Genomic DNA, 27,059 nt, shown 5'->3' on the forward strand with positions numbered 1-27,059 from the left:
GGGTTGGAATGGATGACCTCAGGGGTCCCTTCCAAGCCAGCACATCTGTGACTCTCTTTTAAAAAGTGGGCAGAGATGGGAGCATGTGCTTCAAACCTTTTTGTAATGCAAAAAAGAACTGACACAACAAAGGCCTGGTTCCATTGTGGGTTCTTGTAAAAAGGGGGTGGGTGGCAAGAGGGTCTCAGTTCACAACAAATGCTCTGTGTGCGGCCTTTGCGACCCAGCAGCTGCCGCAGCGAAGTCCACACCCAGCCAGGCTTCCATCCCATCCAGGCAGACCGGAGTGCTGGTGGGCAAGGAGACCACAGGAAAGGAACAGAAACGGGAAACAAAATATACCGCATCACATACAAAGGGGAAGAGGAAGAGGAGACCAAAGGAAAATGCGGAAACGCTACGTTTCTCTTCCATCTCCTCCCCGTACATATTCCTCCTGGTTGTAACATTCCCAGTAAAACCCGGTAAAAACGTTTTCGGGATGAAAAAAGAAAGGTGCCTCAATCAACGGAGATGAAGCGTGAATCAGATTGTGAGTGTGAGAGGAAGAGAGGGGGCTGCTCCTGTTGCTCTTGCAGCTGAACTACCCCAGGGGGCGCTTCTTGTGCGCAGCAGAATCTTTAGCGCCTGCCTCCTCCTGACGCCTGTCTCTGCGCCGCTCACTTGTGTGTCGGCCGGAGAACGTCTCCCAGGCTGGGCATCCCTTCACCAGCCAAGATGCCCACCTGGCACTGCCCTGCAATGGCTCAGAGCAGCAGGCCCAAGTTGCCTCCCTAGCAAGGTGGGAATGGAGAGATGGGTTTCATCCGGCGCTCAGTCCCAGTCTTCCTCCCATTCAGAACCAACCAGAGCGAAGACAGTTGTTGCCATATTCAGGATGGACAGCAGGAAGGGCTCCTTCTCCAAGGCTAGACATCGCTCCCACTAGACGCAGTGTCAGCAAGCCACCTGTGGGGGGCCCTCTGTGGCCACAAGACATGCTGGCTGTGGGCTCCCCGTGGAAGGAGAGGCACCTGGACTCCTGAGAGCAGCCACAGGGAGGGTCTCTCACCCCAGGGACGTCCTGCACAAGGCCCTTGGGTAGCCACAAGGGGCAACAGGAGGCAGGGCTCAAGAAGCCTTGGGCCTGACCCAGCAGAGCAGAGCCCCCTCTGGTGGGCCAGATCCAGCCGCCGCTGCCCAGGACTGTGGGAAAAGGGAGAGGGGGCTTGCCGCTGCTTCACCCAGGAGCCCTTGCCCTTGCCGAGGTCCCTGTGCTGGTGTCCGAGGCGCCTTCCTGCATGCTTCTGCTCAGTCAAGGGGGCAAGTGCCAGGGCCAAGGCTGTGGGGACACCGTGGGGCTGGGTGCCTGGGTGCCTCCTCCTTGTGGGGTGGGGGCTGGGAGGTGTTCAGACGTGGCAGAGGGAGTCGTGAGAGGCAGGGGGAGAGACACTGCCAGGGCTTCCTTCTAGGCTGCATTCTCCTCCGTGGTGGCTGCTGTGTAGATGATGCTGGACTTGATGGGCTGAGAATCCTGTCTGCAGGGGGGGGGGAATGGGAGGCAAATAGAGGCACATTTAGGGCAGAGTTCTTCCCCCTCTCCCCAGCAGCCAGGTCTCCACTGGACCCCTTTGTGCCTCAGACTGCCCTTCCATTGGGGCAGGTCACAGACAGAAGCGGGAAAGGGGAGCAGCTCTTGGGACCCTCCCTGAGAAGCGGGAGAGGGGAGAGAGGCCGAGAAAGGGCTCCCCCCCAGCCAGGTGGGCTCTTGTGGCACCCCTCCCAGAAGCCCCAGATCCAGGAGCTGCCCTGAAGGAGCCTCTGCTGGGCTTTGCGCCTTCAGCCCCAGGGGCTTGCGATGCCCCTCCCCTCTTACCTGCGGTTCTGGGCCTGGTGCTTCCGGACATAGAGGAAGAAGGCGAGAGCAGTGATGCCAAAGAGAGCTGCAAAGATGGCGGCCAACACGTCCCCTGTGGAAAGAGAACAACCTGTTGGTTCTGTCCTGGGGAAGGCAGCCAAGGGAGGCCTTGAGGGGAGTGAGGGAGGTCATGCCCTGTCTGGCTGGAGAAACTGGGCTGGTGGGGGGGAGCCCTTCTGAGGCACCTTCCAGGCTTGCATGAGGGGAGCTGTGACCCGCACATAAAGGGTGGCAGTGTGAACCACAAAGCCTGCAGGGAAACTGGTGGAGAAGAGCTCTTGCCCCAGAGCCCCCAGCAAGAAGGCAGTCAGGTCACAAGCTATAGTGGAGCAAGGGGTGGGGCACATACCTGTCTGAAGGGAGGAGCCCACCTGCTGGTCAGCACCTGGAAGCAAAGCAGAAAAGTGAGAGTCAGACGCCAGGGAGGGGCAGCTGGGGGGCTCCTCTCCCGAGCTACTAACCAGTGATCAATGCCTCAGGTTGCGGGGTGTGTGTGTGTGTGTGTGTGTGTGTGTGTGTGTGGAGATGGAGGAGGGGAGACACAAGCCCCTAGTTCTGCTCTTACCTGAACTTGTGGCTGGACTCTGACCTAAAACACACAAGATAGTGAATTGTAGGAGGAGCTGTGGTTGTTTTCTTTTATATTTATTAGGCGCTTTGCTCACAAAAGTGTCTCAAAAAAGCTTACGGCAGAGTCTAGACACCAAAGCCAACAAGAACAAGCCTGCAGAACAGTAAAAACCCCAAAAGCGCCAGTGAAAGGCGTCACCTGCCACACGAAATGGCATAACAGCACTTTTAAAACCCTTAAGTTTCAGAGCCAAATGCCCAGGTAAAAAGGGAGGGAGGAGCCTGGTGCCAAAAAATAGGTAGAGCTTTGATTGATTGATTGATTGATTGATTGATTGATTGCGGGGGGAGAGAGAAGACGTGAATTCCTCCCCTCCCAATTTTCACATGTGCCCACCATGGAAGATTTCCCAGAAGCAACCACACAAAAGCCACAGCAACTGTGTAGCCACAGAGGGAGCTTCACAAGGACCCCACTCCCCCCCAAAAAAACTCTGGGTGGTGCTGAGGCAGTGGCAGAACTTTTGAGGGGTTCATTCACATCTTCTTTGGCAGGAAGAGGAATGGTTTGACTGTTCCCCAAAGAATAGGAGCAAGAGAAAGAAGGGAGGCAGCAGGGGAGGGGGTTATGTAACACGCCACCCTGTTCCACATCAGGCCCACAGCCTATAGGTTGCAGCTCAGCCCAGATTTTAGCTCCCTGGGCGCCACAGCCAAAGGAGAGCCCAGACAAGCATCAGGGAGGTGGCGACAGTGGCCAACCCGGCATGAAGAGCAGGGATTTGGAGAGGGAGCAGAGAAGGAAAGGAGCCTGCTGAGAGAGGAAGGGGCAGCACAGGCACCAGCCAGAGAGCCATACCTTCTCCAGAGGCTGGTTCAGGGTCTCTCCCTGAGGCACCATCTGGGGTGTGGGGCTGCCCTCCGCCTGCAAGGAGACCAAGAGCGTCAGACCTGCCCCTCCAGGGGAAGCCCCCAGGCCTGCCCTTCCTCACCCACAGCTGCTTCTGCCCTCAGAAGAGGCAGCCCAAGGGGAAATGCCTGCTGAGCCTGCCAACTGGAGTATCAAGGCGGGGGAATGTCTCCCCCTCTGGCCTCCACCCCAGGGGAAGCCCAGAAGCAGAGCTGCCAGCCAGACCTCCCCGCCAGGCCCCCCCCCCAAGGCCTTACCTGCTGCAGATCCTGCACTGTCGCCCCCACCTTCCTCTGCAGGACCATAAGGATCCGGGGCCCTTGGAGATCCCCCCTCACCTGCAGGATTGAGCACAAGGAGCTGGTCAGTGTTGTTTTGCGCTTTTGGTCCATGTGCTCACTCAAGCCCCATAGCGAGACCTCTTGGGCCAGGGGAGCCCAGGTTCAATCTCGATTGGTTGGTGGCATTTACAGAAAGGGCTGGCAGAGAGTCATTCCTGAAACCTGGAGAGCCACTGCTGCTCTCGGAGCATGGGTGTCCAGGGGTCTGACCCCGTGACCCTCTGCTTCCTATGTCCCTGGGGCAACCACCTCATCCCAGGGAATCTGCAGCCCTGTGGCCCAACTTCACAGCCTCCGAGAGGAGTGCAAGGGAGTTGCCACAGCTGCGCCTCCAGGGAGCGTGGCTGGATTTGTCATTTGGTGGGGAAAGTAGGGGAGGCGCTGCTCTCCCTGAGCAGAACTTGCAACAGCAACGCACATCCCATGACAGACACTTTGGTTTCCCCATAATGGTCTGAATCATAGATGCATAGAATTGTAGAGTTGGACGGGACCACGAGGGTCATCTAGTCCAACCCCTCTGCAAGGCAGGAATCAAAGAACTTGCAAGTTTGATTTTACTAGCGCCAGGCTCTCACCAACTGAGCTAACCATCAGCCAACCATTCAGGTTGCCTGAAACTGCCCCCCATAGGTGCCAAGTGTGGAATTTGCTGCCAAGGAGTGTGGTGGAGTCTCCTTCTTTGGAGGTCTTTAAGCAGAGGCTTGACAACCATATGTCAGGAGTGCTCTGATGGTGTTTCCTGCTTGGCAGGGGGTTGGACTCGATGGCCCTTGTGGTCTATTCCAACTCTAGGATTCTATGATTCTAAGTGCCATGCATATCAATGGTTGTCTTTGGAAGGGGGCCATTGTTCTGCACAGCTCTCCTGGGATTGGCGGCTCTGGATGGGCAGGAAGGCAAAGGAATGGTCCTGGGCTTTGCTCAGCTCCATCAAAGGTTTCCTGCCCAAGCTTGGTGCTGCTGTCTAATATTAAGAGCCCTTTCACCTGTTCAGTGGCAGGAAGGTCCTCCCTGGCACCGAAGATTCAGGCTCCGTCTGGTATCTCCCCAGCAAAGCCACAGATGCCCTCAAGTGACGTCCATGCCAGGTGGAGACGGTGGAGCCCAAAACTCTCCTGTGGCTGCTGAGCAACTGCCTGGCAAACAATCCTATCACTTCCTCCAAAGGACTCCACCTGCCCCCCCCCGGCCAGGCCCAGCCGTCAGGTGAGGCACACCTTGGCTTGGGAGGGGGAACCTTCCTGTGACGCAGCAGCCCATTCAGGGAAACCAGGAAGGAGGGCAAGTGGCGGCCCTGGGAGGGAGGCCAGATCAACAGCCTTGCCTGATAACAAGATTGTCCCACGGCCCGAGGAATCAGGGTCAGACTGTGTGTGTTTTTGTGGGTGGGACGGAGGAGGCTAGGAAGTAGCCAAGGACCAAGGAAGGGAGAAGAGAGGAGAAGAAAGGGCTGTGTCTGTCCCAGAGTCATGGACCTCAGTACACAAGAGACAAGGCTGCTCAAGATCACCTTGAATGGAAGGACTGATCCTCTGATCCAGAACGAGACCAAGGCAGAAATCAGTGGGCGAGAGGAGCTGCTCAAAACTCTGAGAATCATAGAACGGTAGAGTTGAAAGGAACCCCAAGGGTCAATTAGTCCAACCCCCTGCAATACAGCTGCTTCCGGTACAGGGAAGACAAAGTAGCAGAACAAGGAGGAGAAGGAAAGAGGTCAGGGCAGGGAGCTACTAGAAACAAAGACTAAAGGAGAGATATAAATACTGGTGAGCATCAGGGGATGAAACATCCAGAGAGAGAAGTGGCCGGACTCTGTGGTGGCAGAGGTGTTTCTGGGGAGGCTCTCCACCTGCCCTGGTCCCTGGCCCTCCTTCAGAGGGGATGGAGAACCAGTGGCCATCCAGATGTTGCTGGACTCCAGCCCATAAATCATGAGAGTTGCGCCCCAAGACCATCTAGGGAGCCACAGGCTGCCTTGTTGCTGTTCTACAGAGTTGGAGGTGTGACCGTCCTGAGGCAGAACTCTCAGCTAAGCCCAGCAACAGGCTCCCTTACCAGGTGGTTGAGCCCCTTCTGGGCTGTGGAGCATCGGGAAGCTGGCCAGGACACTCCGGCCCTGCAGACTCTGAGGCAAGCGGAAGTTGTCCTGGATCAGCTCGTCCTCATCTCCATGAAGGGTGTCCTCCAGCAGAGAGATCTGAAATGAGAAGGCACAGGTCATCGAGATGGAACATCGGACAGAAAACAACACTCCCAAGGATCCAAAGACAGACCTACTGTAGAGGGGAGTCCAGCAAATCACAGAATCATAGAATTGTAGGGTTGGAAGCACTCCCCAGGGTCATCTAGTTCAACGTCCTGCAATGCAGGAATCACAGCTGGATCACCAGACCACACACTGTGATAGAGAAGCAAGGCAACATGCAGGGAACCGTCTTCCTACAAGACAACCCCTCTGCATGTTCCTCCACCCAGACAGACCTGATCTGGGGACAGCTGAATTGTCTGGTTAAAGATCGTCCAGTTCACCGTCTGGTAACAAGGTGGAGTGGTCAGTGAGCCATTATAGCGGAAGTAGCGACTGAGGTCGTCAGGAAGGAGCATGGCTACATCAAAGGCAGGAATCCAGGTTTCTTCTCCTGGGAAAGGAAAGGAGGGGAGGGTGGTCTATAGCAAAGGGACCCAGAACATCCGCTTTGTTAGACGGCCCCAGAGAGTTCCAGTAACAAGTCTGTGTGTGAGAAAACACAATGCACAATCTAACACACCTCATGGGCCTTTTTCCTAAATGGACAAACCCTAAACATTGTGGCCTCTCCTCCTTGGGGAGTTGCTCCAGCCCCAAAATATCTCAGGTCCCAAAACATCACGAGGTGCGCCCCCCCAAAAAAGTGCAAATGCAAAGCAGAACCCCTGCCCAAAGGGGCTGGAGCCCAGGGAGAGGCAGCCCTGACTCCCCATGGCCCAGCACCCACTCTGCACCCATAGAGTCTTGCAGGAATCTTGATTTCCCTAGACAAGGCAAAGCAAAAGCAGCCCAGCAAGAGCTGACAGGCTGGATGAGCATCTTCTGCCCATGGGCTCCTTGCAGCACCCCTTGCTCTTACCTTCCTCATGGACATCATTCAGATGGTCAAGGATGTGCTGATATGGCTCGTTTTCCTCCGACCCAACCTGGAATGGCAGTGGAAAGGGCTCTTGAGAGCTCTGAGTGGGGCCGTTTGCACCTCTCATGAGCTGGTGCAGGTGGATGTCTCCAACGCAGCCCCCTCCCACTGCCCCAGAGCGCAGGAGGAGCTGCTCAGACCCCTTGCCCCCTCTTTCTGCCCCCGTCACCTGCAGAAATGCAGCCAGCACAGCCAAGCCTCCGGGCTCGACTTGCGCCTCCTGGATGGTCTCAAAGTGGGAGCTGTAATAAACCACATGAATCTGGAAGCAGAAAGAGAGAAGAGCCATGAGTCCCTCAAAAGTCCCATCTGGACCTTCTCCAGCAGCTCAAGAAGTCAGGCAGTGTTTCACTTCATACAGTATGTTTATAGAATGGCATTATGATATTGGTAGCTTTATTTTCCTATATTCCTCCAGGGATGGCCATCCTACTTTCAGGATTTCTTCCTGAGGTTCAGAGGCATCTAGCTGGCAGCTTTGGGGCAAAGAATGCCGGATTCAATGGACCATTAGCTGAATTCAGCAAGTTTTCAGCTGGAAAGTCTATGCAAAATCATCTATGGCTCTGACCGGGTGGAATGCTCAGTCCCAGGAGACTAGGGCCCTGCAGGATTTAACCTTCTTCCATCGGGCCTGTAAGACAGAGCTATTCCACCTGGCCTTTAATTTGAATTCAGCCTGATCTTTTATTTCCCTTCTCTTCCCTCCCCCCCCTTTTCTGAAGATTACCCACTTTGGGACCCCACAGCTAATTCTCCCCTGGCCACCTCACTGGCCCAAGTAGAACTAATTCAGCCAGCTAGCCCTGGTGACTATCTAATGCTTATTGGATGGATTTCCCCCAAATTGATTTTTGAACTTTGAATTTTATTGTTATTCATGTTTTTATACTGTTATTTTATGATGCTTCTATGTTGTATTACAATTAAGTGTTTTAAATTTGTTGTTAGCTGCCCTGAGCCCGGTTTCTGAACCAGGAAGGGCGGGGTATAAATAAATTATTATTATTATTATTATTATTATTATTATATTACCTATAAACCCAAAAGGTGAAATCAATGGCTGCTATTTTAAAAAAATAAATACCTGTGCTTACCTGATATTATTATTTGTACTGTCATCATGGTCATTATTATATGACATCATACACTATTTTTATACTCTTCGATTGCGATACTGCCCTCATTGTTATGGATTAGACTGGACTGGTGAGCTTCCCTCCAAGGCATTTTTTTTGGGGGGGCTGTAAATATCATAAATCCAGCTGTGCTGCCCCCTCCACCGCCAAACTTTGGGCCCCCAGATCAGCCAAGGGCCTGGGGGGGTCACCAGCACCCCCTCCTGTCAGGTCTGTGGATCAGGAGGACTGGGGATTCTTATTCGACCTACTCACAAGCCACCTGTCTGCAGGAGACCCTCTCAAAGCAGCCAAGCAAGAGGCCAGAAGCAGGCGGGAGCCGCGCAAGACTTACCTCCCCAGCATAGCGGTGCCCATCCACTGTGTGCTCAGAGCCGGGCTTCAGGGCAGACCCCCAGTGCAAGTGCAGCTGGGCAGCCTGGTACGGCTGCGAGAATCCCCCGCCGGTGAGGGTCAAATTCCTGGGCAGGTCGAGGACCACTGCGGGGGGGGGGGGGGAGTAAAGTGGAGAGACACTCAGGATGAGAGGCTGCTGCTTCCTTCTCCTTCTCTGCATGCTGGAGACAGAGCTTCCCTCCTTGGCATCCTTTGCACCAAGGGCACCGCTCAGGCAAAACTCACAAGGCGCCTGAGGGCAGAGGGCTCTGGTGCTCAGCTCCTGCTTCTGGCTGGCGAAGGGGAGAGCAGGATGCTGGAATGGATGGGTCCTATTGGGCCTGATCTAGCAGGGCTCCTCTTATGCTCTGAAGTGCCTGCTGGGCACCTCATCCACTTCGTCTTCTCACCAAAGGGAAGCCTAGAAACAAGCAGGACCTGAGGGCAAGTTCAGCCACTCTCTCCCCAGCCATTGGCATTCAGAGGCACTGACTCCTCTGGCAGCGCAGGCAGAGCACAGTCCTCATGTCTAGTGGACATCAGTAGGTTTCTCTTCCATGAATCCCCCCCCCTTGGGTGGGTGGCCATTACTCTGGGCAAAAGTTGTAAGGAAAATGGGCGGGGGGGGGCACACAGTGAGTTCCGTCAGCTTTTCTGCCTTCTCTGCAGGCCGCTGCTTGCACTGCACAGGGAAGTCAGTCAGAGGAGGAGACCCCCTTCCGACAGCCGGCACAGTTTGGGCAGAAGTGCTGGCACTCGCACGCTGAGGCATCCAGGGATAGGTGTCTGCAGGTGGCATTGCAATGGCAAATGTATTCCCAGGTGCCCCCCCCCCCGCCACTGGGTGAGGGTCTGCAGCTGGCCTAATTCCACACCCCTGACCCCACACAGACCTTTGCATCCAAGGGATGGGGTGAGATTAAAAATTCCCCATCTCATTTGGATACTTTGACTTCTTTGCCAAATTGATAGAAAGAGACACCGGTTTCTGGGGTGGGAAACTTGGCGGGAGGCCCCTTCTCCTGCCTCTTCTTGAGAGCTACAGCTGCTGCTTTTGTGGCAGAGGCAAGACCTTCCGGCAAAGACTTTCTGGGCTGCGCAGCAGAGCTCCTTGCGCTGCCTCTCTCTCCAGGAAGAGGGAGGAGCTGGAGGCTGGGTCTGTGGCAGGTGCCTCTGGGACTCAGAGAGGCCCCTGAGGACCTTAGCCTAAATGGCGGGCCTCTTTCTCTTAATTTTCAAATAAAAGCATACAAATACCAACTCACATGTCATGCAGATTTTTGTACAATTCAAGTTTATCCCACCTTAAACTGGTGGGAAAAGATAGCAGACATTCATATGAGTGATCAACCTGCCCCCCCCCCCAGTCCATGGAAGCCCAACTGAAGGGAGGAGAAGATCAAGAGGCTTCTCAGAATAGAACCAAGTGAAGGAGGGCCTGTGGGCAAAGGCACAGCTTCAGCAATGAAGGAAGGAAACTCGACTACTGGCCAAGAGCAAGAAGATGTGGGCCCTTCTCACTTGCCTGAACAATCATGGCTGCTCCTTCCTTCCTTCCTTTTTCTTTCTTTTACAGCAGGCTCTTGTCACTACAGAGCCCTGCTCAGTCTGCAGCCCACAGGAGTTTCCAGATTCGCCTCTGCTTCCTGCCTATGCAATCGCTTTGCAAGGGCACCTGTGCATTTGCTCAGCTTTGCTCAACTTTCTATTCTTTTCCACTCCTGTCACCAACAAGGTTTGCAATCTGCCTCATATTTGCATCAGTCAAACATGTTGAAGGCAAAAACTTTGCATTCCTCCATCCAAACCAAACTGACCCAGAGTAGACTTTTTTCAGACTTTGCTGGACTCCAGTCCACTCAAAAAATAGGCAGAGAGGAAACCTGCTTTGCTGCACAGCACATTGTGAAAGGAGATCGTGAGCAGAAAGATGGCATAGCTCAGCAGTAGAGCCATCTACAGTATAGCACAGTGGTACCTCGAGTTACATATGCTTCAGGTTACAAACTCCACTAACCTGGAAGAGTTACCTCGAGTTGAGAACTTTGCCCCAGGATGAGAACGGAAATCATGTGCCAGCTGCACAGCAGCAGCAGAAACCCCATTAGTGAAAGCACTCCTCTAGTTAAGAACAGTTTCAGGTTAAGAACAGACCTCCAGAACGAATTAATTTCGTAACTAGAGGTACCACTGCACTGTGGATCTGCCCCCCCCCCGTTATAATTCAGAGGGTCTCCCCTCAGAAGGAGCCTCTGTCTCCAGTGACTTCATGTGACGGTGGCAGTGACCCTGGTCCCATCCCTAGAGATGGCCGAGAGCAAATGCCAGGGAGAGTGGGCAGGGCTTTCTGAGCGAGATGGGCCAAGATCAGCACTTGGTCTTTCTAAGGCCAGAGCAACCTGGCAATGGAAAACTTGCCCAATTTGTCCAGGGATCAAATTGCCTTGGCTGCCACATCTGCTGGAGAGAGTCCCAGCTCCTTATCAGTTTGTTCCCCCCACCCCACCCCCTGCCAAGAAAGGAGGTGCCCACATCTTCCCAAACACAAGAGTAGCCAACAAGCAGGGAGCTCAGCTGGCAGCAGGTGTTTGTCCTTAGCAGATCACACCCAGAAGAGCAGGGATCCACTTCCTGCGCCACCGCTGGCTTCAGTGAGCCAGAGTGAAAAGGTTTGGCAAAGAAAAGCGGCTGCTCTTACCCTGCCCCTGCCTAACAACCAGCACAATCGGCTTGACGGGACTTTGACTCTTGCCTAACCAGAACACAGCCTGGCTAGGGGAGCAGGCAGAGCCTGGCCCCCTTATCCCCAGTAGGCACTCGAGAGGCATTTGCCCATTCACAGAGGAAGCACCTTGGCTGCTAAGGGCGTGTCCACATTTGAGCATTACTGAGCTGCTCATCCGCTCTCTCTCTGGCCACACCCCCACAGATTTGAATCTGCCTACGAGGAGCAACTTTGATCTGCTGCACTCAAGCCAGCAGACACTCGATACCATCTCATTGGCTGACTTCATTAAGTACCACTGGGCAGGGAGGTGGAGAGCAGGGCCTTATCTGGTGCATTCCTCGCCCCACCATTTAGACCCCTCAGATTTGCCTGTAGAATCACCAGGAAACTGCACAGGCAAATTGGGTGAATGTATTAATTGACACAGTAAACTCTGGTCTGAACAAGGCCTCTTTTTCTGAGCCAGGCTAAACAATCCTTCCAACACCCTCACTGGAAAAACTCCTGCTTTGAGAGAACAAATGGCTCTAGGACAGGCATCCCCAACCTTTGGCCCTCCAGATGTTTGGGACTACAATTCCCATCATCCCTGCCCACTGGTCCTGTTAGCTAGGGATCATGGGAGCTGTAGGCCAAAACATCTGGAGGGCCGCAGGTTGGGGGTGCCTAGTCTAGGACAAAAGCTTTGCTGAGGTTACAACACAGTGATGCTGTACACAATATCTCCAATATGCAGTATCTCCAAATCTGGGAGAGTTTTGTACAGGTATTAACCAAATGAAAAACAACAAAGACAGAAGATACCTGTCAAAGTCCTCAAATTATTGTGACATCTCTTTATTAGCTGCGGTTGGCAAAATTCTTGCAAGGATCTTAGCAAACCGCCTCCTAACTATATCTGAGGCTACCCCTTCCTGAATCCCAAAAAGGTTTCCAGTGGATATGATTTTCACTGCTCGACAGCTTCAAGAAAAATGCAGAGAGCAAAACCAACCCCTGTATATGGCGTTTATTGAGCTGACTAAGGCCTTCGACACTGTAAATCATACTGCCCTGTGGACTTTCCTTCTGAAAATCAGCTAACCATATAAATTGTGAAGATCCTTTGGCTCTTCCAAGATAATATGATGGCAACAATCACGGATAACAATGCCTCTCAAAGTCAACCATTCACAGTGGGCTCAGGCGTTAAACAAGGATGTGTTATCACCCCAACTCTATTATTCCCATTGCCATGATCCTACACATCGTTGAAGGGAAACTCCCCTCTGCTGTAGAAATCATATATGGAACAGATGCAAAGCTCTTCAGGCTGAGCAGGCTGAGTAAGGTTACTGTAAGGTTACTGTAACTTCTGCCATAGAGCTTCAGTACACTGATGACAATGTAGTGTGTGCACACTCAGAGGATGAGCTCCAAGCAATGGCAGAAGATGTTTTCTGCTATGGGGAACTGGGGCGCTGCCTCCCCCCAGCCCACACCTTGAGCCTAGTCTTCCTCACCAATCCCCCCCAACCATCACAACTGACATTCTGCTCTCTCTCTCATGTCTTTCTTGGGGTCTGCACTGCCGTGCCCAGACTCCATCCCAAGCATGTCTCTGTTCCAGGAAACCCCCCCCCCGCCCAATCATTCAGTCTGTAGAAACACGACACACACACACAAACACACTCACAAACAACGCTTCTGTTATAAATTCATAGAAAATCACCCGTACATTGGATCTGTACCGTTCCACTTTTATTTTACACCATGAAGGAAGGACTATCAAAGGGGGGAGACTTGACACAAGGCAGCCATAATTCCCCAAGCCTGCAGCGAGCCCTACCCAGTTGGCATGCCAACCTTGATGGTTAAGAACTTTACTTCAGGATGAGAACAGAAATCGTGCAGCGGCATAGGGAGGCCCCATTAGCTAAAGTGGTGCTTCAGGTTAAGAACAGTTTCAGGTTAAGAATGGACCTCCAGAACCAATTAAGTTCTTAACCCAAGGTACCACCGTACATGAATTAGACATCAATCCCATTGAGCTCAATGGCGCTTCCTCCTGCCATGGAAAGGATTGCAGCTCAGCGGTCTTTGCGATGGGGAGGATGAGGAGACCAGACCAGGAGTCAGCTCTGCCCACTGGGACCTTCAGCTCCACCCCCCACTGTTGCCCTTCCTGGCACTCCACCAGGACCCACAGACAGGGTTTCTGCCTGGGTCCCAGCAGACGTCCCCTCGTGATCTGACGAAACAGACTTACTCCAGGCCCCCCCCCCCCAACTTGCAAAAACACTTTTGCTCACTCTTCCTGAGGCATTTGTGCCTCCCCTCCCCCCCGCTTTCTGCTCATGCTCAGTCCTCCTTTCTCCCACAATGCCCCTTGAGTCGTCAAAAGGCCCTTTGTGCGGTTGCTGCATCCACCACAATCATTTTGCCTCTCTTTATTTTCTGTGACCTTTTTGGGTGTGGAAAAGCAGCCACCGCCCCCTGACTGGCTTTACACCTGCAGCCGATTCCTCTCACTGAGCTTCCTTTACACTTTCGTATTATAAAAGAAGCGAAATGATTCATGAGCTCAGGTATCCTGCCCTCTCCACTTCCTGGAGCATGGACTGTTTATGTTTCTCCTCAAATGGCAGCTATTCCAGCCCTACAGTCACCCTACATCCGAGAAGCGCCTTGCAGAAAGTGCCCAGCCAGCCCTCTCTTCCTTCACAACAGCCTGGGGAGGCAGGATAGTCTGCGTTCAGGGCATGGCCAGGGCGGCCAGAGTACGGGGGGGAGGCCTTTGGGGCAATTCAGCCCCAGTGAGACCTGCCTGCCCCCTCCTTGGGCTCACTTTCTCTATTGCCTACTGGACGAGCATTAAAGACACTTTGCTGGCACTGAGTCTTTAGGCTCCTCAGGTAAACAGAGACACAACAGAAGAAGCTTTTGAAGGTTGGAGTCTATCAGGTGCAGCTAGAGGCTTGATTCCAAAAAATGTATTCCTGCTTCTATGCATTCACTAGTTTCTAAGGAGCCTCAACCTCCCTCCCCCCACTGCTGCTTTTGCAAAAAGGTATTATCAGTCATCTGAGTATCTGCAGTAAAACACGAGAGCCCCATTCAAAGCTGGGTTTGTCCTTGAGATATTAATCATGCAGAGGAGGAAGGTGGGGATGAACCTGCTTGCCCAACACCCTCCTTCACCTTCCTGGTTGTCCTCCAAGAGGCAGAGGGTCAAGCCACTTTGAGCAGAGAGACTCCGTGGATCCTGTTGGCTCTTCACGAATTTTAGAGCTCGGGGGGGGGGGACCAGGGCTCCAGAGTGCACAGGCAGCCCCCGGGAGTTCAAGAGGCTCCTTGCTGCCTATGGGAGAGTAATGAGGGGGGGAGCCCTCATCCTCCCTCCCCCATATGACTCACTTTGAACAGAGGAAGACTTTGCAAATGGGTGGAGCTGATCCTTGAAGAGCTCCAAAAGTCCTTTCTTCTGTGTGGAGGTTACAAGAATAATTCTGCTTGGCCCAGCAAAAAAGAGGAGGAGGAGAAGAGGGCTGGAGGAAGGTGGGTAGAAGGGCGAAAGCACAAGACAGCCAGAGGGACTTCCCTACATTGGGAGCCCCATACTGCTCACACCATCTGCTCCTTCTTCTGCCTGCCGACCAGTCAGCCAGGCACCCTTGAAACTAGCAGCACAAGAAGGGGCAAGATGGCAGGAGACACCAAGGCCACTTAGCCTCTGGGATGCTGTTGAATCCAAGCTGCAAGCCTGCTCCTTCCCCGTCTAGGGCAGGCTGCCTCCCCGCCTCTCAGATGTGAGAACCCAGGACACATAACACCGGTCATTTCCAGAATCAGCTTAAGTTTATTAGCCCTTCTCTGCCTCCAGGCCCTGCTCTAAAACCTCAGCTGCCTCTCCTGATTCAGATGGAGCAGAGAGATAGAGCTGGGTGTCATCTCCACTCTGACACTCCCAGAAGCTTAATATAGATGTTAAAGTCCACAGGGAACAAGATGGAGCCCTTTGGGACACCACAGGGCAACTCACATGACACTGAACTGTAGCCTCCCATGACTACCCTGGAAACGGAGCCGGGAGTAAGAGTGGAATCACTGAAGCACAGTGTCCCACCTCCCTGAGACACACCAGAAGTATCAAAAGCCACCATCTGCTCTCAAATGTGTCATTTTGGTGCAAGGGACTGAAGGTCTCTCAGTTCCAGGTGGCCTCGCATGATGCTGATTATTTGGATCCATTCCAGCTCAGACCACTTTGCTGGTCCTGATGGACGACTTATGGCAAAGGATGAAGGGGGGACAAGGGGCACTCCTGTTGTCTCTCCTTCACCTCTTAGTGGTTTCAATACCCTCAATCACAGCAACTTTCTGCTCAACTGTCTGGACTGGGCTTTGGCTTCACAAGGTCCCAGTCCTTTCAGGACGAGCCTTTTCAGAATGATGGAGCCTGGGGAGGAGGCATTTGCTCTGCCCCATGCCCCCTAACTTAGGGGTCCACATCTATGCTTTTCAGCCTCTACATGAACTGCTGGGAGGCTGTCATCCCAAGGCTTGTGGTGCAGCATCCTCAGTATGACATTTGGCTCTGCCTCTTTCGCCCACCTCCTTATCCCAGGAAGGCTGTGGGTATCCTCAGCTGGTGCAGGGGAACAGCTCTGGGCTAGATCCTGCCTTTTCTATATCCCACATGCAGCTTGGCTGACAGGTGAAGAAGCACTGTGCATCAGCTTCAGCCCACCTGGAAAGGTCTGACCTAGAAACTGTGACCTACACCGGAGTCACATCCAGGCTTACCTACTGCAATATGCTCTGCATGGGGTTGCTCTGAAAGGCAGTTTGGAAACTTCAGCTGGTCCCAAATGTAGCCACTAGAGCAGAGGTGGTTTTAGGGCAGTGCCACCAATTTTCCCGCACTGGGTGCCAAACTAAGGGGGTGTCACATGTTGCAGGAACCCCCCCCCCCAATCATTCAGTTCGTACAAACACGACACACACACACACACCAGCCATACATCAGATCTGTACCGTTCCACTTTTGTTTTACACCATGAAGGAAGGACTAACAAAGGGGGGAGACTTGACACAAGGCAGCCATAATTCCCCAAGCCCGCAGCGAGCCCTACCCAGTTGGCATGCCAACCTTGATGGTCCTAGACAGAAGATCATTACACTCACAAAGGACCTGCATATGGAAGTAGATTCAGGGCAGACTGAAACAAAGGACAGTGACCGACGGCCTCGGTCCAGTATACCTGAAGGAGCGTCTCCACTTCCATCGTTCTGCCCGGACACTGAGGTCCAGCACCGAGGGCCTTCAGGCGGTTTTCTCGCTATGAGAAGCCAAGTTACAGGGAACCAGGCAGAGGGCCTTCTCGGTGGTGCTGCCCGCCCTGTGGAATGCCCTCCCACCAGATGTCAAGGAGAAAAATAACTACCAAACTTTTAGAAGACATCTGAAGGCAGCCCTGTTTAGGGAAACTTTTAATGTTTAATAGGCTATTGTATTTTAGTGTTTTTTTGGAAGCCATCCAGAGTGGCTGGGGAAACCCAGCCAGATGGGCGGGGTATAAATAATAAATTATTATTATTATTATTCCCTCAGGGCAGGAAACAGTGAACTCCTCTTTGTCCTCAGGAATGTAATCATGGGGAGGTGACAAGACATTCAGGTTACCACCACAACTCCTCCCTCAACCCCTCCTCTTTGTGATGTATCAATGATGTAGTCATGATGTAGTTATGATGTAGTCTTAGGGGTGTAGCATGGGGAATTAGTAGCTAATAAAAGTTGAGGTCTCCTTTTGTTCAGGGCTTCCATCTTGTTCTACCTTGTGGCAGGTGGGAGTCCTGTTGCGACAGTCTTCAATAAAGACCAAGCCTACTGGCTGCTGTTTTGCTCTGGGATTCCTGGCTGGTGTCCTTGTTTTTTTTGTCCAAGGGAGCCCTCAGATTTCTCTGTTAACACACAGCTATGACAAAGTGAATTAAGCAGAATGGCTGGTGAAAGATGGGGGCTCCCCAAATTTTGGCCTTGCATTGGGGGCTGCTGAAATTTGAAAGACCAAAGTCCACCTCTGACTAGATCTTTGACGAGGAAGAGAAGTGGTCAGCTACTGTAACGCCTTCTGCTGTCCTGGCTCTGTCCTGCCTTCTGGTGCATTTCTGAGCCCAATTTAAAGTGATGGCTTTAGCCTTTAAAGCTGTAAACCGTTTGGGCCCAAGTTATCTAATGGCCTGCCTGCAGCACACACTATCAGCCTTCCCATGGGCTGAAGCCCTCTGCATGCGCCCAACTCCTAGCTCAGTGCTGTTGGTGTCCATGAGAGAGAGGACTTTCCCTGTGGTGGCCCCCATGCCTTTGGAACTCCCTGCTGGTGGTTCTGAAGCAGACTCGGCCGCCCGTTCACCTTTGGGGAGGCGTTGAAGTTTCTCTTATGACCAGCCTGTCCTTGAGAAATGCCCTCTGGCTCAGACTGTGGGTTGCTGAGCTGTGGAAAATGTTTTAATTGCTTGGCTGAATATCTTTATTGGTTTTTTTATCTTGGGAAAGTAGGGGATGGGGAGGAAATGGAAGTTTTTTCTTTTTGTGTGTGTTGTTGATCCTTTTGTAAATGTTGACTGTTGCAAGCCCCCTTGGACAGGCGCTTTAAGGAAAGGGCTGAGAAACATTTTAAGTGAATAAACCATTGAATAATAAGAAGGGTTGGAGTGCCGCATGACAGCCACAGGTTTGAATCTAGGTTCAGATATGAAGTCCCCTGGGGGGCTTCCCCCTGGCCGGGGGGAGGGGAGCCATAACAAGGCAGAACTGGAACATCAACAGAGAAGCAGCTCCACCTGCCAAAGGCTGCCTGGACTTCGCCATAATTGGAAGCTGTGCCAACCTGTGGGGGTGCCCCTTGCCAGCCTCATGAAAATCCCAAAGGGTTGAGGTGCCTCCCTGCCCGCTGGTGTTTCCTGGGTGTGGCTGGGCATGGGCAGGTAGGGGTCTCACCTGTGTGTCCATTGTTCTGGAGGCGGAGCTTCTCCCTGGGAGGCAGGCTGTAGTCAGGCAGCAGGATGGGCTCCAGCTGGGGACTGAAGAGGGCGGCCCCCGTCTCAATGTTGATGGGGGACTGCATGTGGCCCCCGCAGTGGGGGAAATCAGAGGCCCACTCTGCCTTGTCTGAAAGAGGAGGGCAGGCATCAGGGGAGGGGAGGGGCTTTTCCTTCTAGCTGCTTGTGGCCCATCTTGGGGGTTGATGAGGTCGACCTTGAAGAAGCCCTTCACCCTCATCCTGACGTTGTTGGGGGATAAACTAAGAGGCCATCAAGGACCCCAGAGATGAGAGACGAGAGGCTCAACTTCTCCTGTCTTGCCCTTGTTGCAAAGTGGCTTCCTGGCACCTGCTTCCCTGCTATCACTCCCCCCCCCCCAAGCTGGGCCCCACACACCTCCGCGCTGAGCCAGGCCTTCAAGGGCACGTGCCAAGGTTGCTCTCCTCCCCAAGGCAAACCGGCTGAATCTCAGAAGCAGCCGGTTCCCACAGGGCAAAGTGCCAGCAGAGGCACCTGAGCTTCCTGCTGGGGGAGGAGGGGGCCAAGGAGTGCCAGAGCCACGGAAGGCGGCTCTGGGGGCCCAGCCTCACGGGAGATGGTGGCACCTGTTCTGTGGCTGCAGAGGACTCCAGGTCCACCGCTGTGCCCGACTGAGCTGGGGGACCAACAGGACTGACTGGCAAGAGGTCTTTGCCCCCACTCTCATTGAGCCAGACCCAGACCCACCTATGCAGGCCTTGGGGTGGTGCTGATCAGGCCCAGGGAGAGCAGGGCAGCTGGCTCTGCGTGAGAGGGAGGCAGCAGGGAGCTGGCTAATCATTAAGCCCCACAGCGCCTGTTTTCTGGCCAGAAGCCTAGAGGAGAGGGAGGGGCAGCCTTCACCGCCAGCCTTTACCTGCATAGCTCCAGTGACTGTTTCCATGGCCGGGAGGAAGACCTGGAAAGAGAAAGGGAAGCCAGGGATCAGGAAGTCTGAAGGTTCTCCAGCAAGGCTCAACAGCTGCTTTACCGGCTCCCACCCTCCTGGTGAGCCTCTGGTGGAGGGTCAGGCATTATCCTGGGAAAGGGTCCTCTACTCCCATCCCATGCAACCCCACTGCATGGCAAAGGTGGGAGAGTGCCAGGAGCCTACCAGGCCCTACCTGGTAAGGCAGCTTGGCTACCAACCAAGTTACCTTCCTACCTAGGCCAGGTATAATCCTGCTTGCCTCCAAAGGGAGGCCGGGTGGTCCAGAGAAGAGAGGTGAGTGGCTGCTCCTCCCTCCCTCCCTCCCTGCCTGCCCTTCCCCCTCCCCTGCTCACCTGCACTCCACACCTGGCTCCGTTTCTATGGTAATGGGGAGGCCAGGTCCCCATAGCCAGTCAGGCAGCCTCATGTATGGCAGGAGAGGCAAGTGGAAGAATATATGGGAGCCTTTTATGGCTCTTTTCTCATGCTGAAAGTTTTTCACAGACATCTTCTCAGTAACTCTTACAACCCTGTAAAGTAGTCCAACAGGATTATTCTTGTCCTGCTGAAGGAACAATGGGAGGGAGAGATTCTTGCGAAAATTCCCCTCTTGGGTCCACGACTGGGCTGAGATTTCCCCTGGAGGGCTTCTGGGCAAGCACTCAGGCACTGGGGCCCCCTCCCATGAGGCTGTTGGGGCACTTGTCCCAATAAGCACTTTCAGTTCTTAGTTCAGGGCCCTCTGTTTAGATGGTGGTTCCTTCCTAATCTCCTGCATGACTGCAAAGAAAACTCTGGGCTGTGCCCACTCCCAGATCAAGCAGGGAAGACCCCGCTCTTGGCTCTGCACTATCTGCATCCCCATCTTTTGCCCTTTGGAAATCTGCTGCTCCTGGAGCTCCACATACACCCTACTCGCCCTTGACCCACATGTTCCCCACATGCCAAACCCTTAGAAACCAAGAGGAAGGCCAGGTACAAGACTTGAACACAGTTGCCCAGTTTTGAGAGTCTGTTCTGATCAACAGGTGTGCCCTCTGTTGCAGAGAAAACTGCCTTCTATTCCCTGCACCCCCCAGCTCAGCATTGCCTCCACTGACGAGCAGCTGGCTCTTTCCCATTCCTACCTGGAGATGACATGGGGGACTGGACCTGGGACAGAGGCTACCCTTAGGCAGATGGATGCAGCTGCCCCTGGAAGCAAAACACCCTGGACTGTCCCTATTGAAACCTCCTGCACACAGCACAGGAGGCTGCCTGATACTGAGTCACATCCTTGGGTCCATCTAGGCCAGTGTTGTCCACATTGACTGGCAGCACTGGGTCTCTGGGGTCTCAAGTAGAGAGTCCCTCCAAGCCCTATTCATTGGACTCCTAACCACCCTACTCTGGCCTTTCCCCCACCTGCATTCAGACTTGGGGATGTAAGAAGGAACAATAACATCATCTGGGAGGTGGCACTGAAACCACCTGAGGCATTTCCTCTAGAAGGAGGGAGGATTAAGCAAAGCTGAGCACTAGAATGTGCCAAGGACTCCAAAGCAGAAATGAAAATATTATTGCAAAAAGATGATGGGGTTGGGGGATGAGTGGAGGCTCCAGTGGCAGAAGGGACTGAATCATTTTACTGTGAAAAGATGAAAGCTCTAATAAAATCGACACCTAAAAAGGATGGGTGGGCCAGGTGGGCCTTCAGCCCCCCTCCTTGGCAGCTACTTTGCTGGAGTGCTTCCTCTGCAACCTCCTGCTCAGAACAACTTCCCCCACCAAATCGTTTTTCATGAATTTCAAAACAGTAACCAATACAAAAAGGGGAAAAGCAAGTTTCTCAGGCATACAAAAGCTAAATAAATAAAAGTCATTAGGATCTAAGAGCTCGTCCTCTCTCTCTCTCTCTCTCTCTCTCTCTCATGGTGTAGCAGCAGTAGTAATAATTGCCCCAGCCACTCTGGGCAGCTTCCAACACATATAAAAATATAATAAACATCAAACATTAAAGACATCCAGATACAGGGCTGCCATAATACCAAACAAATTATAATACACTATATCATTCACTTCTTTACTTCCTTTGTTACAGGATATGGCTGGTGGGAAACAAACACCTCTGGTCTATACAAGCCAACTGCACCCTGAACTGGAGGTTCTTCCCTTGCTTCATTATTTGTATATACAATAAAATAATGCCAGATTTCATGGAAATTGTCAGGTGCTTTTTGTTTTGTCCACATGACACTTAATTGTGTGATAGTGCTTCCCCAGTAAGGCTGTTTGCCAAACTATGTTATCTCACTGGTTCATATCTGGAGAATTTAAGTTTTCCAGTTTCTGGCTATGGCTGTATGTGCTGCTGGTAAAAGACATGTTACAAGCTCTTTGCTTTTTAACTGTTCAATTTCTTCCATTTATAAATTAAGCATAGCTAATGCGGAAGAAAATGGAACACCCTGAGATGTAATTAATGAAATTTCCTGAAAAACATTTTCCCGTTCAGAACAACTTATGCCACACATAATAATCCCCTCCTGGCAACCTGGGCCAGGAGTTCATGTGCCTGATGGATAGAGCAGTGCCTGAGGGCTGGGAGTGGGCCAGATTCCTGCAAGTCCCCCCCCCCCCCGGTGCTGGTTGCACAGACTGTAATGTGCTTCCTCCCTGCCCACCCACCCCAAGGGTGTGCAACCATGCCAGGCCCCTCAGGGGGCCAGTGTCTCTCTTCCCACAAGCCCCACATGGACGTGGCTGAGCCTGCTAAAGAGACGGGTGCGGGTGTCTTTCAGTGGATCCAAGAGTGCACTGCAGGGGCCTCTTTAAGCCTTGCTCAGCAGGCCTTAAGCCACCGCGAGGCCCACCGCAGGTTCTAGGGTGAAGCTGCCAGTGCACCCCAAGGTCTCCTGGAACTGCCCCAAGAAATGCCAGAGATGCCTTGGTTGTGACCAGTCTGCTTCCTCTCATACCAACCAGAGAGGCCATTTACTGCTAACATGAGTAAGTAGGTACAAGGTGGATTGTGGGAGGTCTGGGATATCTTGGGCTAAATGCAGGAAACAAAAGCAAAAGGTTTGTGCAGAAACGGCAGCTTAATGTAGTTTTGTTCAGTTTCACTTTCTGGGGGGACTTTGCTGTTTTGGGCACTCCCCAAAAGCTCAGAGCAAGAGAGGCACTAAATGCCCTTCCTTATGCTCTGCCCAGATTATGGGCTCAGCCCTTCCCACCAGGTGACCAAGGAGAGGTGGAAGAGATAGAGGTGGCTTGCCCAGGAGGGGGCAGAGACCATTTGCAAGAGCCAGAGTGGTCTCTGGCGATTCCACCCAAAAGACTCCCACCTCCCATTTCTCGTCCTTGCTCAGCCCCCATTTCCTCTGCCTGGACTCCATCATTCCACCTCCTCCTCCTGCACTGATTCAGGCAATTCTCCCAACGCTTTGCTGCTTAGTTTAAAAGGATAATTCAGCGGGGAAAGCAGTGGCCTCACCTGAAATGGAATGGCCTTTGAGCTAGGCAAGAGCAACAGCGTCAAGGATGCTGCTCAGCTCCTCACAAGACAAGCAGCCATTGAGCAGCCCTTAGCACCAGCGTCCCACCAGGCTGGAGCAGGCAGGAGGGGTGGAAGGAGAAACTCCCAGTGTTGAGGCTTAGAAAAGGGGGTGGGAGTATCATAATCAGACATCAAGTGACTGAAGCAGGAGCTGGGGAGGGGCAGAAGCAGCACCCCCAGGAGCTCCCCCCGCCCGGCCTAACCAGTGTTTCAGCTCCCAGAGCTCTGCCTGAGAGGAAGCCTATGGATTTCGTCCCATTTGTGGACCTCGGGTAGGAGCCCATCCCGCCTTCTTGAGAGCTTTCTCCTGAACACGTGTAGCAACACTTACTTAGCCAAGCCCCACCAGCTCCAGTTGCTGGAAGAAAATGCCTCTGCGGTTTCCCCCTGAAACCCACAGGATCAGGCTTCCTGATCCCTGGGGTGGAGATGGGAAAGAAAAGCCGGCTTTAAGCCTCCCCCTCCCCTCGAGGGTGACTCACTGTATGTCGGTGGACCCGTCAGTCGCTGCCGCGCCAATGAAGTGGGATGGGGAGAACCTTTAGTTGATTAACCAACTTAATAAATTGACTGAACCTGAAGCTCTCTTGTATTTTGCATTACCTGAAGGCTCTGCATGCCCCCCCCCTTCCAGGGAGCTCACATCGACCCAATTTTTATTTAAAAGCAGCGTGAGGAGAGTATTGCAAGCGCAAGCCTGCCACAAGCTGCGCCCCCCTCGCTCCAGCCACCAGGACATTAAGGCCAGGAGGATCTTGGGCACAAACTGCTGCGGGAAGGCGGGGAAATGGCTGTGGGATCGGGTCCCTGACTGAGCCCGCCTGCTCCCCTCCCCGGCTCCCTGTACGCGGCTGGAGGTGGAACAACCAGACCTGGGCAGAGTAGTCAGGTTCTGCGTTCAGATCTTCCTTCAAGGTCAATTTCCTGATACAGGATTGCCCCAAAACGGCCATCAAAATGTAGCAGCTAATCCATACATCAAACAGCTTTAGCCTCCACGGAAAAGAAGCCGAGAACTTTTCAGTCGAGCTCCTCTGGGAGCCTCGGCACAGCCCGGCTGCCTCTTGTCCGGGGCTCGAGAGAAAGAAGCCTCGGGGGCAGCAGCGCCGGGCAGGGAGGGGAGGGGGCGCCGCGCCGCCTAAGGGCCCCTCCCCCGGGGCCCGACTAACTTTGTTCCTTGACTTGAGGATGGCACAAGCAGAAAGCCCAGAAAGCCCCGCGGGAAAGGGAGGGGGCTGCCGGGGGGACGCTGGCCAGTCTTTGCCTATCCGGCTCCCCAAACTAGACCACCTCCCCCCTCTCTCCCCCAGCCATTGTTCACAGAGGCCTCAGGCCGGGGGCCCGCCGGAGAAGGCGGGAATGGGGGGAGATGCCTCTGGAGGGAGGGAGGCGAGGAGGCTTCCCGGCGGAGAGGCGCGTCGGGGCGCCTCCACAGCTGGAGCGGGACTACCAGGACCCCTCCCACCGAGATTCTCTCCCGATCAGGATCCTCCGGACCCCGCAAGCCAAGCCAGCGAAACAGACCAGCATCCGCGCCTCCCCTCGCCCCCTTTTGTTCCCTCCTGGCCGGCCGCGTTGCTGCGCTGCTCTGGGTGCGGCGTGGGGGCCGCTGGTACCCAGGTGATCAAGCGAGGGCAGGATGGAGTCCTGGGAGGCACTTTCCTTTCCCGCTGAGAAGCCGAACCGGCTGGGAGGGAGCAGAGAGCGAAGGGCACTCTGAGCATGTTCAGAGGCATCCTCTTCCGCCGGCGCCTGCAGGTCGCGTCGGCATTCTCGGCCCCTCCAGGGGCGACCTCCGGCTCCGGCCCCGGGAGTAAAGGCGAGGTTGGAGCCGGAGGACGGCACCAGAGCAGCAGCGGCACGCGTGGCGGTCCCTGGCGGAGCGGCTCTCCCTTCTCCACGCGCCCTCCATCCCGGGGGGAGATGCACTTGCCCCCGGAGCGGGGCCTCCCTTGTGGGTCCCTTGGAAGATCGGCGGCTCTACCATGTCTACACGGGGATGGGGGCGGATCTGGGGGCTTCAGCCGCACTGTTGACCCACCTGCCTCCGAGTGGGGCCCCTCCGCGTCCTCTTCGTGGGCATCGGCGGCGGCCCAGGCGAGCAGGGCGGCCAGCAGGAGGAGGCGGCTGCGGGGCAGCCCTCGCCAGTCCCGGGCGCGCATCGTCCTCGCTGCACGCGGCTCCCTCTACGCCTGGCCGAGTGGGACCGGCAGGCGCTCAGGACGGCCGACGGGGCGGGCGCGCCCTTTTATAGCCAGGACCTGTCGCTGCTACCGCCGCCTCCTCCGGGGAGCCCCGCGGGCTGAAAGCGCCCCCTCCTGGCTCCTGGCTCTGGGGGACTATCTCCCGGCTGAGCCTGGGAGCTCTGCCCTGCCCTGGTGCCGTTCTTCCCAGCGCTCGCCAGGACACCCTCGGCCATGGTCGCCCCTGAGACGCACCAGCCGGCTTACTCCTCTCAGCTGCTCCTACAGAGCCTCTCTTTGTCTTAAAGGCCCCTTCGGAGCTTGGTAGCCACCAGTCTAAATTACCCACAATGACCCAGAGTCTCCAATAGAGCATTGCTCTGCTGCATTGTGGGGCACCAAAGAGATTTAGCTCAGTTGCAGAGCATTTGCCTGCTTGCATGCAGAAGGTTGCAGGTTCAATCCCTGGCTGGCACTATCTCCAGGTAGGGCAAAGGAAAGGGTTCCTACCTGAAACTCTGGGGAACTGCAGCTGCCAGTCAGAGTAGACAGTAGTGAGCTAGACAGCAGACTCTAATGCTCCTACTTTAATGGATGGTTTGGAGCTGCCTGCCTGCCAGAACTAGTGGGGTCATTCAGTGGTGAGGCCCCAGCAGCTGCTGAGGATTCTCAGGTGCACTGATCCTGTGGGGTGGAGACTCAGCTCCCAAACTGATCTCAGAAGGAGCTGCAACAGCAGGTCTCCCTTCAAGCCTTGGAAATGGTGTAAGAGGGAAGGTGGCCACATCCCAATGCAAGAGGGCAGGTGAGAATGTTCACCTGTGAATGCTGCCACACCTCCATATTTTGGAGTGCAAATCATGCAGGATCTCCACCTCTCACTAACCAAACAGAGAGTCTTGTTGCAGCTTGAAGACTAACATTTGTTGTGGCATAAGACCCTTTGTTGTGTTCTCTTGCAAAGATTAATACTGCCCACTCCACTCCCTGGAATTTGTCGTCATATCAATCCTAAAATAAACTTTTGGTTTTCACATACTACACATTATTATTATTATTATTTATTAAACTTGTTAGTAATTTTATCTTGTTCAAAACAACTTACCAACCAACCAACCAAAAAAACAAAACACCAAACCCTTAGAAACAAGAGGAAACCAAGAGGAAAGAGAAAACCATTAAAAATGTCCCACCCACTTCTAAAAGGCCACAGATACTTAAAAGCTAAAGGCCTGATCATAGAGGAAAGTTTTCACCTGGTATCTAACAACATGTAACAAAGGTGCCAGGCAAACCTCCCTAGGAGGAATATTCCACAAATGGGAGCCACTGCAGAAGGTTCATTCACGTGTTGCCACCCTCCAGACCTTGCATAGAGGAGGCAGACAAAGAAGGGCTCTGATGATGATTGCAGGGTCTGGGTGGGTTCATATGGGGAAGGGCCGTCCTTGATGTATTGTGCTCCTGAGCTGCTTACGGCTTTACAGGTCAAAACCAGCACTTTGCATTGGTCCCAGAAACTAATTGGCAACCAGTGCAGTCAGGCCACGATTGGTATTATTATTATTATTATTATTATTATTATTTATTAATAATAATAATTTATAGCCTGCCCATCTGGCTGGATTGCCCCAACCACTCTGGTTGGCTTTCAACACATAAAAACAATGATAAAATGTCAAACATTAAGAACTTCCAGATACAGGGATGCCTTCAGATGTCTTCTAAATGTTGTGTAGTTCTTTATCTCCTTGAAATCTGATGGGAGGCCATTCCACAGGAAAGGTGTCATTGCTGAGAAGGTCTTCTGCCTGGTTCCCTGTAACTTCATTTCTCTCAGTGAGGGAACTGCCAGAAGATCATCAGAGCTGGACCTCAGTGTCTGGGCTGGAAGATGGGGTGGAGACACTCGTTCAAGTATACAGGGCTGAGGCCATTTAGGGATTTAAAGGTCAGCTTCAACATGTTGAACTGTGCTCAGAAAAGTCCTGTGGGGCAGTGAAGATCCTTTAGAACCAGTGTTATATGGTCTCGGCGGCCGCCCCCAGTCACCAGTCTAGCTGCCACATTCTGGATTAATTGTAGTTTCCAAGTCACCTTCAAAGGGAGCCCCACATAGAGCGCATTGCAGTAGTCCAAGCGGGAGATAACCAGAGCATGCACCACTCTGGTGAGACAGTCTGCAGGCAGGTAGGGTCTCATCCTGCGTACCAGATGGAGCTGGGAGACA

General features: G+C 53.5%; 1 protein-coding gene and 1 long non-coding RNA gene across 7 annotated transcripts; one reads left to right on the forward strand and one right to left on the reverse strand.

The window, feature by feature from the left end:
- Window positions 1-1,347: 1,347 nt before the first annotated feature.
- Window positions 1,348-24,878, reverse strand: CA9 (carbonic anhydrase 9). 5 transcript variants are annotated; one of them, XM_028748164.2, is made up of 14 exons: window positions 24,688-24,877; window positions 19,055-19,096; window positions 18,116-18,286; window positions 8,362-8,507; window positions 7,058-7,150; window positions 6,829-6,895; window positions 6,203-6,360; window positions 5,777-5,918; window positions 3,635-3,715; window positions 3,327-3,392; window positions 2,463-2,486; window positions 2,247-2,282; window positions 1,856-1,949; window positions 1,348-1,517 (listed from the first exon to the last, which is right to left on the reverse strand). In XM_028748164.2, exons 1-14 carry the CDS (start codon window positions 24,806-24,808, stop codon window positions 1,448-1,450), a joined length of 1,311 nt encoding a protein of 436 aa, XP_028603997.2. In that variant the 5' UTR covers window positions 24,809-24,877; the 3' UTR covers window positions 1,348-1,447. The 5 variants fall into 5 exon arrangements, with proteins under 5 accessions (XP_028603997.2, XP_028604001.2, XP_028603998.2 ...); XM_028748168.2 differs by lacking the exon at window positions 24,688-24,877 and adding an exon at window positions 23,519-23,726; XM_028748165.2 differs by lacking the exon at window positions 2,463-2,486 and having other exon boundaries at window positions 24,688-24,878.
- Window positions 19,059-21,304, forward strand: LOC114606213 (uncharacterized). 2 transcript variants are annotated; one of them, XR_003708798.2, is made up of 2 exons: window positions 19,059-19,185; window positions 21,189-21,304. It is a non-coding gene; the product is annotated as an uncharacterized LOC114606213 (long non-coding RNA). The 2 variants fall into 2 exon arrangements; XR_003708797.2 differs by having other exon boundaries at window positions 19,093-19,402.
- Window positions 24,879-27,059: the final 2,181 nt, after the last annotated feature.

Source organism: Podarcis muralis, chromosome 11 (genome assembly GCF_964188315.1).
Source record: "Podarcis muralis chromosome 11, rPodMur119.hap1.1, whole genome shotgun sequence".
Taxonomy (NCBI): domain Eukaryota; kingdom Metazoa; phylum Chordata; class Lepidosauria; order Squamata; family Lacertidae; genus Podarcis; species Podarcis muralis.